General features: G+C 35.9%; 1 protein-coding gene across 2 annotated transcripts; it reads right to left on the bottom strand.

Annotated features, from left to right (window-relative positions):
- Positions 1-131: 131 nt before the first annotated feature.
- il23r (interleukin 23 receptor) lies at positions 132-15,020 on the bottom strand. Of its 2 annotated transcripts, none has more exons than XM_079841602.1 (17): positions 14,930-15,020; positions 14,691-14,788; positions 13,987-14,150; positions 13,608-13,880; positions 13,104-13,221; positions 12,798-12,961; positions 12,489-12,625; positions 12,236-12,395; positions 12,061-12,143; positions 9,272-9,470; positions 8,919-9,104; positions 8,647-8,745; positions 7,133-7,288; positions 4,887-5,060; positions 3,159-3,246; positions 2,774-2,864; positions 132-1,274 (listed from the first exon to the last, which is right to left on the bottom strand). In XM_079841602.1, exons 3-17 carry the CDS (start codon positions 14,048-14,050, stop codon positions 708-710), a joined length of 2,559 nt encoding a protein of 852 aa, XP_079697728.1. In that variant the 5' UTR covers positions 14,051-14,150; positions 14,691-14,788; positions 14,930-15,020; the 3' UTR covers positions 132-707. The 2 variants fall into 2 exon arrangements, with proteins under 2 accessions (XP_079697728.1, XP_079697729.1); XM_079841603.1 differs by having other exon boundaries at positions 13,987-14,069; positions 14,930-15,017.
- Between the last annotated feature and the right edge of the window lie 165 nt (positions 15,021-15,185).

The following is a 15,185-nucleotide window of genomic DNA, read 5'->3' on the forward strand; positions in this document are numbered from 1 at the left end:
CGTAGCATTTTGTCCCCTACTTTTTTTACAGACATTCTTCAAAATATCTTCTGTGTTCAACAGAAGAAAGAAACTCATACAGGTTTGGAACAACTTGAAGGTGAGTAAAGGATGACAAAATGTTCATTTTTCATCCCTTTAAGTACATCAAACTTTTAACTTGACATTATTACAAAGTGCACTTAATCGTGTGCACTAAGAAACATAATCATGATAGTGTACCCCTTTTAAGTACACTAGAGTGGCTTTATTTCAATATTATTTTTATCTGTAAGTACAGTTTTTTTTAAATACTTCTTTTTCACAAGGTTTCTTGATGTTTTGACCATAAGTGACATTCAAAATAAAAAAGAAGAGAATATTTAGGCAAAAAAAGTGCAATTTGACAGCTGTGTGTCTTTTCATTTGTATCAAAATAGTATTCAAGGAGAAGAAGTAACTATGAATAAATCGATCAGCAACAATCACAAAATGATTCATATGCATCTGACTAAAGCCACACATTTGATGAAATGCAGACAATACACAGAAAATAAAGTATAACTATGTAAAATCATAAAAAACCTTAATGCTTTATGTACAAGACAGTCTCATACAAGTGCTTGAATATGCTTGTGATTACCACAGAATCACATCCACGCTGATATTCAGTTCTGCAGTACTCTTGGCCGCAAGATATTTCTTTAAAAATATGTGCAAAAGATTGTCTAAACCTCTTCTGGAATTAAAAAACTATGGAAAAGCCCTTGAGGCCCTCTGAAGCAGCTCTCCAGGTCATTGGGTAGTACAGTTTGACTTATGAAAGTGCTCTGCTCTACATCTCCTGTTTCCACAGTCCTCTCGTTCTCTTCCACTCTACCATCCTTATTGGAAGCTATCTGAGGGGGAGAGAGGAGGCCTTCAAGAATGCCCAAGGATCCGAGCGCGCCATCCATGGCAAAGAAGCTATTAAGATGCCCATGTTTTACGGGAATACAGGTTAAATCCCAACTGAAGTCATGATTTGATGGAGACACCAACAAAGGGAACTGGTCCTCCTCCTTTAACTCTTCCTCTGTAGTCTCAAAGACTTCTTCATTTCTCTGTGAAGCGGTCAATAACTGAGGTTTATAAGGAGAATCGATGCAAAACAGGTCTGTCGTGGGCGTTTCTGTGACGTGAAGAACAGTTGGATAAGAGTCTTGCCTCTCCCAAGACGGATTGACTTCCTCAATGGGAGTTAAGGGAGGATCACTGTCTCCAGGAAGAGGTCCCCAAGGGCCATAGCTGTCATCCTAAGAAGAAATGTAAGGTATTGGTAAGTATGGAGTTGCAGTATGAATATGAGTATGAGTATGAACCAAATCTCCATATATAACAGGCATGAACATAAAATGTTGTTTTACTTCAGCCATTGTAGAAGGTTTATGACTCCTGTTATTGTGTTAAATGTGAACATTGGCAATCTCCTGTTACAATATTGTACAATCAAACTTCAATTTGGTCTTCTAATTGTTGACAGATTCTGAGGACATCCATAACCATGACATTTTTCTGCTATTGTGCCTCATAGTGTTCTGTATTTTTCAAAGGGGACATATCATGAAAATCTGACTCCTTCCGCGTTTAAGTGCTATAATCGGGTCCTTGGTGCATCTACCAACCCAGAAAATGTGAAAAAGGACAACCTAACTTTGTTTTGGTAAGCTTTTCTCTGCAAGCACTAGAAAAAACGAGCCACTCACATTTCTCTCCCCTATTGACGTAGGAAGGGATCTTTTTATAACATTACCGCCCCTTGGACGTTTCCACCCATAGCGCCGCTATTTTGTTTTCGTAAGCGACAACGGTGAGCAAGACACTTGTGTGTATTTGACAGTTTAAAAACAACAAAACATTTTTAAAGATAAGTTATTCACAAGACTTGACATCTGACAACCAGTTGTCTGTGTGCGTGTGCTTCGGATAAGTGCGCTCAGAAAATTATCCATTAGAAGGATAAACGAATATAGCTTTAAAACGCATGGAAATAATAAACTTGAATTAATGATGAAATAAGAACTATGCTATCCGTGAGAGGGATCGCAATATAATATAATCAAAACCAATCAGATGTCTTGTTAGTATTTGGCAGAGAATCCAATTGAGGCAGTAACTGTGTGGAGAGAGGTGTCATGCAGCAGCTCATTTGCATTTAAAGGGGCTATATGCGTTTTTCTGAAATTTAAACTCGCGACTGACACCTGTGGCCAAAAAATAGAACTGCTCTTATTTTCTGCTCGCTCTCGCAGCGGTGGTGACGTCACATCCGCAGACAGCGCCGGAAAAACTGACCCGCCAGAAAATAGGAAAAATAGGATACAGGCTTATAGGTGCACCCACTGTGAGCGGACAAGGTGTCAGTATGCTCATCAGGAGATGTTTGAGTCATAAATGGTAAAATAAAAAGGCTATTGTTACGTTTATTTTGGGGAAAAAGTTGCATATAGCCCCTTTAAAGGCACATGCACGAAAATAGCCTGTTCTTGACTGTAGTCAGAAAAGGGTATTTAAAGCATGGATTTATAAATGATCTGTGAGGTATTTAAGCTGAAACTTCACAGACACATTCTGGGGACACCTGAGACTTGTAAAAATGGGCATAATAGGTCCCCTTTAAGTGTTTTTTTTAAGACCATCCACACCTAAGCCTCTACTAACTAGTTTTCAGTAGAGAAGGCCTCCAAACTCCTATTACTGCACATTTATTGTAGTATTTAACTAAAAATGACATTGTATAAATAAACTTTATTACCTTTAGTAGTTTTATAGCATTGCTGTTATCGAATTTCGGCAAATTTTCAAAAATCCAAGAGACTCCCATGGACATGCACATTTTCATCATTCTGTAAAGAGATTTTTTGAGAAATAAAAATAACAGTTATACACAAACACATCTAACTTCTCCATATCATCATCATTCAATACATTGTAGCTTATTATTAAATAAAATGGACATTGTTTTCACATCACAACAAATTGCTATGAAGTCTCCTCTTATACAATGTCATGACATTCTCACTTGACTGTGACTGTAACATTATGAAAGACTGCAAGCATGAGCCACATTGTGAAACTACTTGCACAAATGAAAGTGCAGACGCTTAGTAACATCAAAACCCCCTAGTTCAGCATTTCACCTTTGCCGCACACATTTCAGGTACATCAGGTTGGCCAGGATCACTATAGGAAAAGCAGCAGCCACACAAAATCCAGCTATCATTCCACCTGGAAAGTACACAATAACATGGTATTGTTGGAACAATTCTGCATTAACTTTCTAATATCTTTGAAATCACTTTATAAGTGCATACTTTGTATCCATATTATTTAGTGTCTTGTGTATGCACGGAATGCCTAACCCATACCCTACACAATGAGTAATACTGTAGTCAAAACATGCACTGAACCTCATGATTCTCTTAAAGCGATATTATGACTTCTTTTGTCGTTGGAACACAAAAAAAAGTTTCGCAAAATGTCTCCATAACCATGACATTTCTGCTATTGTGCCTCAGTGTTTTGTATTTGTTTAAGTGTTAAACGTAAGACCATCTGCACCTGTGCCAAACTGGATACCTCCTCATTATGCTCGTCCAGTTGATTTGTGAATGCTGTTTTTTTGCCAATAAAATCAATGCCAGCTAATTTTTATCTGTTATGTTAAGGTTCAGTGAACTCCTGAAGTTCAGTATGTTTTTCTATTGGAGATGGATGACACCTTCAGAAGAGTGAAAATGGCATTTTTTCCATTTGAATATACAATGTCCCTGACCGTAAAATTTACTTAAGGTAACATCTCAAGCCTTGTGAGCTACTGACTAAACCAGGGGTGTGTAAAGTTCGGCCCGCGGGCCAAATGCGGACCGGGATGATGAATTATATATATATACTGTATAGTTTGGACACCCCTGGACTAAACCCTCGTCATAAGATCATAAGTGTTGTATTTGTATAACAGAAGGCCTCCAAACTGTAGACAAAAAAAATATCTTATTGCAAAATATTTATTTTGTGTTCAGCAGACAAAAGAAAGCCGTAAAGGGGAATGACATCAATATGAGTAAATAATGATGACAGAATTTTAATATTTCAATACAGCAACATCATACAGCAACATCTTTTCATCAAATACTGTATTTAAAAATCGTCTCTGCATAAATTTTCTGGAAAGATGTATAGGTTTGTAATTGATTGTGGTCGAACTGATGCGATTTAAGGTGAAAGTTTCTCCACACAGCTAACAAAAATGTTCCAAGAACGTTTTGGTAATGTTTCCAATAAGTTATGAAAACGTTATTTCTGAATGTTCTCAAAACGTCCAGTTATGTGAACATTCAGTAAGTAAAAAAGTTTAATGTGACTTAATATCACTATATTAATGATAAAACTAACGTTTTGAGAACATTATTAAAGACCTGATTACTTTGAACAAACATTTTATTCATGTTAAAGCTGCAGTCCGTAACCTTTTGCGCTCTAGCGGTTATTAAACAGAACTGCATGCGTCTTACGGAAGAACACTGCAGCCGGAGCTACTTCTCTATGTTTATGTCTATGGCGAGTCACGCAGGGACTGTGCTCCTACCAGACCGGTCTGAAAAAGTCCCAATATAAACACTTTTTATAAGTGTACCATAATGATTCAGGGTAAGACAAAAACACGGTTTGGGAAATGGATTCATGTTGTACATTCTCATTATATAATTTTTGTAAATCTTGAACACAAAAAAAGTTACGGACAGCATCTTTAATGAAAGAACGTTTGTTCAGAACTTTGAGAAAACATTGCCAGAATGTTAGCAAAGGTGTTAAGTTAGCTAAAGTACAATGCTTGGTTTTTCTTTCTATTTCATAAGAGAATACACCTGTTGTCTTGTCTGAACTGGGTTGATATATTTTCCTGGGACTACAGCAGGTGGCAGGTTTTCCTTTGGGCCCTTCACCCGCAGAATTCCATGCAGAGACCAGAATATCGAAACATTCCTGTGGGCCCTGCAGCTCCCAACTCAAACGTCTAGGATATGCATAAGGCACAATTTCTGCAAGCAGAGCACACACAAAACATGAGGAGATGAAGAGGAGAAGATAATATTAAACATTCATTTGCATCACTCTCTGTTCAGTTTGTTTTAGCAAAGGCTAGGTAGCTGACTGACAGTTTCTCTTTGAACGGTCAAAGGTCTAAGAGTAACTGTAGAATGAAACATGAAAGTTCAAATGCTCCTGTAACTGTTCATCAGGGTGGAGATATTTAACACTGAGAGAAAGCCGTCATGTACTTTTTTGTCTCTTCTGCGTTCTTTGACATCATTGTTACACCACAGGATCATAACAGACATGTTTTAGACACTGATGTCTGCTTAACAGCTTGGTTAGAAAAGCTTACGCTGAAGACAAAAACATTTGCACATAGCCACATGCTTTCCGCTGTTGCCTCTACTTCCTGTCATGCCAGAAGCCACATGTTTAAGAATAGCTACTAGGTCTCATTCGCACTAGCCAGAGCTGTAGCTCTAAAGAGGCAGAAAAATAACATAGAATACAGTCACTCTAGTGAATATGCATCTACAATGATGCGCAGCCGGGATGAAAGCCTATATAAACCGCAATTTACTCTCTAATAATTTTACTCACCACAATATTTATATATAAATTTAGAAACTGAGCATGTGAGGCCAATCAATGAACAGTTTTCAGTTTCAGTTAAATCTGACATACGGGCCTGTCCCTTTGAGAGTGACAACTTTTTTCCATCAGCTATACATTTTCTTTTCTCTTGCAATACTAAAATATTAACTCAACACTACCATAGATAACAACAAACGGCTGTGGATTAAGTTTAAGTCATCTGGATTTTCAAATTAACTTTTTGAGCCTTGCTGCCAAAGCAAAACGGCCCAACAAAAGACCAAAACCTGTACATTTACTTAACTGGTGTAACTACACCACTGTTAAAAGTTTGGATCAGTAAAATTCTATTTCAAATAAATGCTGTTCTTTTGAACTGTAAAGAATCCTGAAAAATGTATCATGATTTCCACAAAAAGCAGCCCAACATTTTCAACATTGATAATAATTATAAATGTTTCTTGAGCAGCAAATCAGCATATAAGAATGATTTCTGAGGGATCATGTGACACTGAAGACTGTAATGACTGCTGAAAATGCAGCTTTGCCATGACAGGAATAAATTACATTTTAAAATATATAACTATATTAAAATATCAAACAGTTCCAATACTGTTTTTACTGTATTTTTTTAACAAATAAATGCAGCCTTGGTGAGCATTAGAGAATAAAAACAAATATTACGACTCCAAATTTTTTAACAGTAGTGCATATCCCTTCAGAAAAAAAAACGACTTATACCAGTCTAAGCTGGTTTGCTGTTCTTAAAATAGTTCTAGCTGGTTTATGCTTCTCACCCAGCCTGGCTAAGCTAGTCTTCAGCTTCATATGTTGTTGCATCAGTGTATGATTTAAAATCTGTAAATAATATCTCTGTTGAAAGAAAAAAAACTTAAACCAGCCCAGTCCAGCTGGTCTCTTAGTTGGTTTTTAGAAGGGTTTTAGACAGATTTTTAGCTGGTAAGGCTAGTAGATCAGCTGATTGAACAACAAGATATAAAACTGAAACCTTTTAAAAATGGTTCTCATGTTGCTTCCGAAATCCATTTTACACTTATTTACACAACTTATTTTACACTAAATGTTTTGCGGTATTAACTTAGAATACACGCTGTATACAACATCTGTTTTAGACCTGTAATGTAGAAGTGTAGGGGAGTGGGGTTACTGGAAGAGGATGTGAATATTTTCAGTAAATGGTGGAAAACCCAGCTGTCAAACTGTGGGTGTGACAGTGATGAGTCTCAAACCAAAGACAGGTAGAGTCTTTCCACTGTGCTAAATGCATGAAGGTGCACTGCATCACTTGTGGGGTGAGGTTAAAGACACCTGAAGTGTTGTGGGGGGGAAAAAAACATTGTTTTTATGTTGAAGAAAAAAACAAAAGTTCTGATTCTCTGTGTAGCCTACAAACCACGTGACTCCTCCCCTTACAGGCATAAACCACAACCCAACACACTTACAAAAAAACAGTTTTACTTACGGGTCTGAAGAAATCTCTTGTCTCTATGTCTTTGGAAGTAAATGGTGTAGTTTGTGATAAATCCCCTTTGTTTTTCTTGGGTGAGCTCGTCCCATTGGATCAAAATCTGCGTTTCTCCTACAATGGTAACTGATACATCTGGACCGGCTAGAGGCTCTGAAAAAGAAACAAGAGGATAAAGTGCCTCTTCAATCATTGAGTAGGAAAATGTTAAACAATTAATAAAAACTCTTTAAATATATTCACAACCTACACAAAAACTGACTGACTTTTGACAAATTCTCTGTCACTGCCCTCTTGTGGCAATTTAGAGGGCAAGTTTATTGTTTATTTTGTAAGAAAATGTTAAGCCAAATGTTTTGAAAATATTAGTAAGTAGTACTTATATTATATATATATTATATATTAATAGTAATTGTAATATTGTTAATCAAATTTATAATATTTTAAAATCTACACCTCATCCACACTTAAGTGTAACATAAACAGTTATGTAAAATGTTTATGTGCACCTCCGTTCACAATTTGTTTTTATTTATTTTTTTAAAAGAAATTATTTAACAAGGATGCATAAGTGACAGAAATTTACAACAGGTGCGTCTCAATCAGCTCCCTAGTTCACTAGTCTACTGAACCAGGGAGCTGATTGAGACGCTCCCAATGTTACAAGCAATTCTTTTTAACGTTCTATTCACCAAAAAACAAAACAAAACTGTAGATCAAGTTTAAAGTCCCAGAAAGAGATCGTTAAAATAGTCCATGTGACTCCAGTGGTTCAACCTTAATTGAAGCGACAAGAATACTTTTTATGCGCCAAAAACCCCCAAAATAACGATTTTATTCAACCATCTCTTCTCGTTTGTGCCAGTCTCCTATGCTATTGACGTAGTAAATACAGTGCAGCACTTTCGAAGCGCTACTTCAGAACGGTGTTTTTTTTGCGCAGAAAAAGTATTCTCGTCACTTCATAAAATTGAGGTTGAACCACTAATCACATGGACTATTTTAACAATATTTTTCCTCTCTTTCTGGGACTTGAAAGTAGTAGCCTAATTAAATTAGCCTACTGTCTATGGAGGGGTCAGAGAGCTCTCAGATTTCATAAAAAATATCTTCATTTGTTCCGAAGATCTAACAAAGGTCTTACTGGTTTGGAACAACAGCATTTTCATTTTGGGTGAACTGACCCTTTAAGTCATCGGGATTTTCGAATGAACTTTTTGAGCCTTGCTACCAAAGCAAAACGGCCCAAAAAAACACCAAAACCTTAACTGGTGGAACTACACTACTGTTAAAAGTTTTGGTCAAGAAAAAATGTTCCTTGAGCACCAAATCAGCATATTAGAATGATTTCTGAAGGACGTTGTGACACTGTGAAGACTGGAAAAATTATGCTGAAAATTATGCTTTGCCATCACAAGAACACATTACATTTTAATTAAAAATATATTAAAAATAGAAAATAGTTATTTGGAATTGTAATTTAAAAAAAACCCTGCTAATCATGAACTTACTCAATTCCATTGCGTAAACCTGAACAAATGCAGGATCTGAAACTCCACTGGCTTCTTCAGCATATAATGAAATGTTATATAGGACACCGGCTTGCATACCTGCGAGTTCAACATTTATAATGAAACTTAGATGATGGACATCATTATATGAACTACATCAATCTACATAACATATTATACAGTTTTATTTTCAAACCCTTTTTAATGATTTAACCCTTAGATATTATTAAGATCAATAGAACTGGATTGTAGGAAAAAAAAATCTTTCTTACCTTGTAGCAATGTAAAATTAAAGTGTTTTCCTAATCTCTTCCATTCTAAGTGCACTGGGCTTTGTTGCCACTGTACAACAAAACCCAGAATGCCCTCCACTTCCTCACTGTAATGAGACAAGTCCCATGACAGAGGCACACTGCCCCCTGCTGGAACTAAATATCTTATCATGGGAGCTGGTTTGCCTGTGACACACACACACACACACACAAAGAGAAGAATGTAAGACTTTCATGCAGACGAAGATTGCGTAGACGCCTCCTAAATGGAGGACTCTCATACAGATGAGGTTAAGGGTACTTACACGTTCTGTGTCCTACAAAAGACAATAAATAAATAAACTGTTTCTCACCTGTGCATATCAAGCTCACAGTTGTGGGTGGCGAGGACCCAGCTGATGTCACAGCACTGACGTTAACTTCTGCTACGCTCAGCTGAAGTGTCTGATGGGTGACGCCAGCTGGGCAGTTCAGTTCATGGATTTGGCCTTCTTCTATATAAGATAACTTGTAATATAACAAATGTCCACTGCAATGTTCTGGTTTGTAGTGCTGAAAGATGCAGGAGAAATAAATAGTCAGCAATTAAGCAATGTTGAGGGCAAAGACCTGTGATAATGTTTTTTTTTTTTTGTATATGACATTACAAATCATTCTTTTTAGTCAGTTCTTTCAATTCACTGCCTGATGTGGTTTACAAATTGGACTCAATGATTCATTCATAAACTGGACTGATCCGGTTCACAAACTCACTGACTTCAGCCGTTCTCATGTGGGACGAACATTTTTTAACTAGTCTGTTCCTCACATAAAAATATTGCGTGTCTTCAGAAATCCTGGAATACAGTGTACAGACTAACTCAGCTAACAGGGAACATTCTGTTTAGGTTCTCTCAAAGTAATGAGCAAACATTCTTCCAGTAACAGGAATATAATGTTCGTTCAAAGTTTATCTGGTCTGTATTTCACCCCTCTGCTTTAGATGTGGTACAGAAGAAGCAACATTTTCCCAAATTTATAGAATTGATTTTCCAATAGACCCAGAGGTGTGTTTATTAGGTAATTTTACCAATTCTAAGTTATCTCCAACATCTATTATGCTATATAATAGCTACATTTCATTGCTTTGAAATGGAACGCAGACACTTATGTGCCGATTGGATTGTGGATGTTGGAGGTTTTTAGCTGTGCAATTTTAGAGAGGATCACATATTAAATGACGGGCAGGAGTGAATTATTTTATAAAATCTGGAATCAAATGATTTGATTTGATAGAGTTGATTTTTTATATTGTATCTCCCTTTTCCCTTTTTGTTTGTGTATGTGTGTGTTTTTCGTTTGTGTTTTGACTGATATTCGTTGTTATTAGTGTTATATTTGAAAAAAAATCTAAATAATTTTAAAAGGTTATCTGGTTTTTAATAATGTTCACAGAACCTTAGCACAAAAACATTATTTATACATCATTCATGGAAAAAACATTTTCTGAAACATTTTAGTTGGACATTCATCTAACATTTTTTAAACTGGACATTGTGAACGTTAAGGGTATTTCCACACTTGGTCTGAGCGCAGTTCGCGTGATTTTTGGCCCATACACTCCAAATGATCTCAGACCCCTTTTAAGATCATTCAACAATATTTGTAGCAATGTCGTTTTACAAAATAATAATAATATTAATCTCTACAAACAAATATCTTGGTTAGTGAGGCATGTACAATGTAAGTGAATGGGATCACATTTTGAAGGCCAAAGGGTCAGCCATTAAACACTAAACTGACTAGATCCAAAAAGCAACAGTATGAACACAAAGGGGTCTAACACCACATTCCTACTTAAGTGGACCAAAAAAGTCCTCTTTTTTTTTTGGTTCATCTCTTGGTCCACTTAAAAGGAGTCTGAGTTTGGTTCTTTTAAAGAGTTCTCAAGTGTGAAAACACCCTAAGAGAACATTCAGAAACAACATTTTCATAACTTAATGGGAACATTAGCTAAATCTTCTTAACATAGGGTATTTAGCTGGGTATCTAAGTTATATAGGTTTGGAACAATGTGATATTTTTTATGAAAAATAGTACTAGACAATACACCTGGACAATAAACTAGTGGGCTGCTGACCCAAAAAGAACCTATAGAAGAACGTGAGAGATCACATGTCCTCTTATGTATACGGGACTCTTTTACAGAAGTTTAATGAGTCAGCACTGGCTGAAGTCATCTTTGATGCTGTTATAGGAAATGCCAAAAGATTCAATAGTTTAATCAAGAATGTAGAGAAGGTTATTAAATGATTTGAAGCTTGACAACTAATCACTAGTAAGGTCAAGCCAGACTGCTGGCTGAAACAATACAATATTTTAACAGCCATTGTCATGTCAGCAATATATTCAGCTCTTCAAAGAATTTACACAATCGAAAGATTATTTAGATGAAAGCTATTTCTGAGAATGGCACTTCTGAATAATCTGCAAATTATTTTCATATTCTACTTTAAACTGGAAATAAACTAAATTTCTGGACTTTGAAAAAAATGTATTGAATAAGAATTAAGATTTCTAGATCACTAATCACTAAGAAAATATGTGAAAAATGACCATGAAAACTCATTTGTACATAAGGTCAAATTTTTATAAGATGGTTAATATTTAAGTTGCTTTAATGTACACTATCGTTCAAAGGTTTGGGGTCAGTAAGATTTTTCTTTAAAGAAATGAAGCATGCATTAAATAAATGTTGTTCTTTCCATTCTTCAAAGAGTCATGCAAAAAATATCAAGGTATATATATATTAAGCAACCCAAACATTTTCAATAATTTTTTTATGAAAATAATAAGAAATGTCTCTTGAGCAGCAAATCAGCATATTATTTGACACTGAAGACTGGAGTAATGATACTAAAAATACAGATTTACCATCACATAAATAAATACAATTTTAAAATATATTAAAATAGAAAACTTATTTTAAATTGTAATAATACTTCACAAAATTAGTGTTTTTACTGTATTTTGATCAAATAAATGCAGCCTTGGTGAGCATACTTTTTTTTTTAAAGCATTAAAAAACTAACTAACCCCGTTGAACAATATTGTACAATAATTTAATGTTATGATTTCTCTGTCCAATAGGTGGTGCTGTTACCTTCCATAACACTGTGACATTCTGAAGTCCATGTGTACTGGTCCTGTTGATGACTCTCCATACATCAAGTTTGTGTGAGGGTGCTAGGACATTTAAAAACAATTTTTTATCAAAACATTTGCAGGTAAAACACTAACTTCTATTCAAAATGTAAAAATAAATGTTAAGGCAATACCTTTTCCAGGGCTGGTTATTTCGAAGGGATGACTCCACATGCTGCAGTTTTTTGAGTTTATAACACACACTCTTAGTTCAAACTGATAGGGTATCAGCGGTTTTAAGGTTTCCTGCATCAAAATGCATCCAGCTAGGAGCTCCGTTACTCTTCCCAGGGCCTAATCAAATACAAGAGCAAAAATCTCTATAACTTGCTTTAAACCAGTACACATTTTTCACAAATCCTTTTTTAAGGGGTCAGCATCTCTCACCCAGTCCTGGTCATTATGCGCCCTTCTGAACCTCAGACTTGGTTTCAGTACATCTTCTGAGCCATTCCAGTATATTGTAGGAAAAAGAGCACCATTTTCAAACACAGCTTGTGTTATCTCTGGAGTGCTTGGAATCACTGAGCAAAAACAATGTCATAAAATCAACATATGATTCAGGCTAACCTATGCACATTTGGTATGATAAACCAAATCATATATGATATATCATAATACATTGGTATATCATGATATGATCAAAATGAGAAAGTGATTCAGAAATCAGAAAGTGTGTGTGGTTTAGTCTCTCACCAAAGTCCCAAATCGAGAAGGGAAAATTATAGTGAGACTCTCCTAATGCATTTTGACCTCTTACATGGACTGTATAGGTTACGCTCTCATCAAACAGAGATCGTGGAATAGAGAGATGATGGTCCTTGTCCATCTCATACTGGCGAATCTGAGATGTACTGTTGCTTTGCATGGGAGAAAGACAAAAGAAGGATAAAGCAGAAGAAAGGCTGATCTTTCACTATGTTTGAGAAAAGACAACATTTCTACCGGTCACATTCTGATAAAAATGTATAAAACCGCCTCTATGTCATCAGGCATACTTACTGAAATGTCACACTGAAGTTTGTAAATAAATGTGTCTCAGTTGTGACCGTCAAAGAGCAGTTAACAAACTCTGATCGTTGGTATGCGACACAGCTGAATTTCGGTTTGCCGGGAGGGTCTAAAGCAGAAAATAAATTATATTCATAATCAAAAACTGGTTAATTTTCATAACACAACTATAAATCTATACTTTTAAACCTAAAAAAAACAAATAGGATAATTACAATTAGCAACATAACAGTATTATAACATTAATATACTTAATATTAGAAATGTCTCAGAACTTTGATTCATATATTTTCTAATATATTTATATTTCATGATAGTTAACAAATGTCTTTTGTCTTCTGTTAACCCTTAAAAATCATTTACATTGATGTAATATAATTTAGTCGGGTTGATTCAGTCATATTAAATAAAAAAAATGTCTAATAAAATGAGTTAATGGAGATATTAATGAAATAATAAATGTGTGTGTGAATACAGACGGACATATGAACTTACAGCCAGCTTTGAGATCTCTGCCGCAAACACTGTGCCATGTGTCTCCCTCCTTCACCTTGCAGAGTAGTGAAGATTTGGGTTGATGGATGACTATTTGTGTTTTTATTACAGAGCAACTAATTGCTTCGAAAATGGTCTGTCCATTGTAGTCTATGGCAAAGTGTCTGCCACAGTGCTCAGTGTCTGACTGGCATACTACAGTCAAGTTGGAGCCCATATGAATGACATCTGAGTCCACTATTAACTTTCCAACACATCTGATACTGTAGCAATCTAAGCAGAGAGAGAGAGAGAGAGAAAGCACTATTAATATATAAGCTTGATCATGGAACTTGGAAAGCAGCTTCAAATGAATAACAATCACAATAACTTAACTCACCACAGAATTTTCCGCTGAAGAGGAGTAAAAAGACCACCTGCCAGACTCTGATGAAAAAATCCATTCGTTGCCTTTCTGGATCTCTGTGATCATCAGTGAATATTGAGTTAAATATTTGTTCCTACACTTCATGCCTAGTCCTTACGTTTCTTCTCCTGCCTTCTCTGAAGCAAACCAGCATATAGTCAGAAAAAAATGAGGTTACATACCTTGCATATCGTCAGATGTCACATAAAAGAGGTCATACACACATGTAAGTATCAAAGGCGTAAAAAAACCCACCAAATTAGAATGTTGCCAATGATACGCTTGCGACCGGTTTAAGTAGTCAGCATTCATGAGCGATACTTAATGTTACAAGCCTAATCTTTTTATGTCAACCTTGTTTTCTCAGACTTGCCTTGCTCTTTTAAGGGCCAATGACCTAGATTTGTGGTATTATTGCCTGTTCTGAAACTCTGAGAATCTGTTTCAACAGTTAGGCATCCCACTTATTAAGCCACCTTTTTAGTCAGCGCTGATCATTAACTGTCTGCTATCAAAGTAAGACTCAAAGACAGCAAACATAAACTGAAATATGCTGATATTACATTAACCTTTAAAGTCACGAATTAAAGGGGGAAAAAAACATGAAAGAAAGATATGATCCATCAAAAGGCAGAAGAAGGGTATATGTCATAGGTATATTGTAGAAAAAGACTAACCTTTCCTAGTGCATTCAGAACAGTTATATCTCCTCCATTTGGGCTCCTCTGCTGTTGCCATCATAGATGTATATTAGCTTGCTCAAAAGGGCTGGCAGCTTCACATAACAGCAAGTCACATTTGAGAAATGAGAACAATACAAATTAATTCAGTAATTACTTTTCACAAAAACCTATGTTCTTTAAACTTGAATTTTACAAACAAACTAGCTCTGTTGATATCAAAAACCTGGACGTACTAAAGACATAGAAATACGAGGCTCTGAAACATCGAAACAAGACCGAATAACCCATGTCGTCCTCACACGTTCCCTCTCACATGTGTTTAGCGTGTGAAAACACCACCACCACAGATCAACCTTCCTGCCTGGCCCAGATTTTTGATCTCTTTTACGCTTTAGTTTCCATCTTTCGTCTTCAAAGTGTTTCAGGGGAAAACCCACTGACACGGATAAGTAGAATCTGAAATATAGTAATTCAAAGAATGCACTAGTA

Source organism: Gobio gobio (assembly GCF_949357685.1).
Source record: "Gobio gobio genome assembly, chromosome: 17".
Taxonomy (NCBI): Eukaryota; Metazoa; Chordata; class Actinopteri; order Cypriniformes; family Gobionidae; genus Gobio; species Gobio gobio.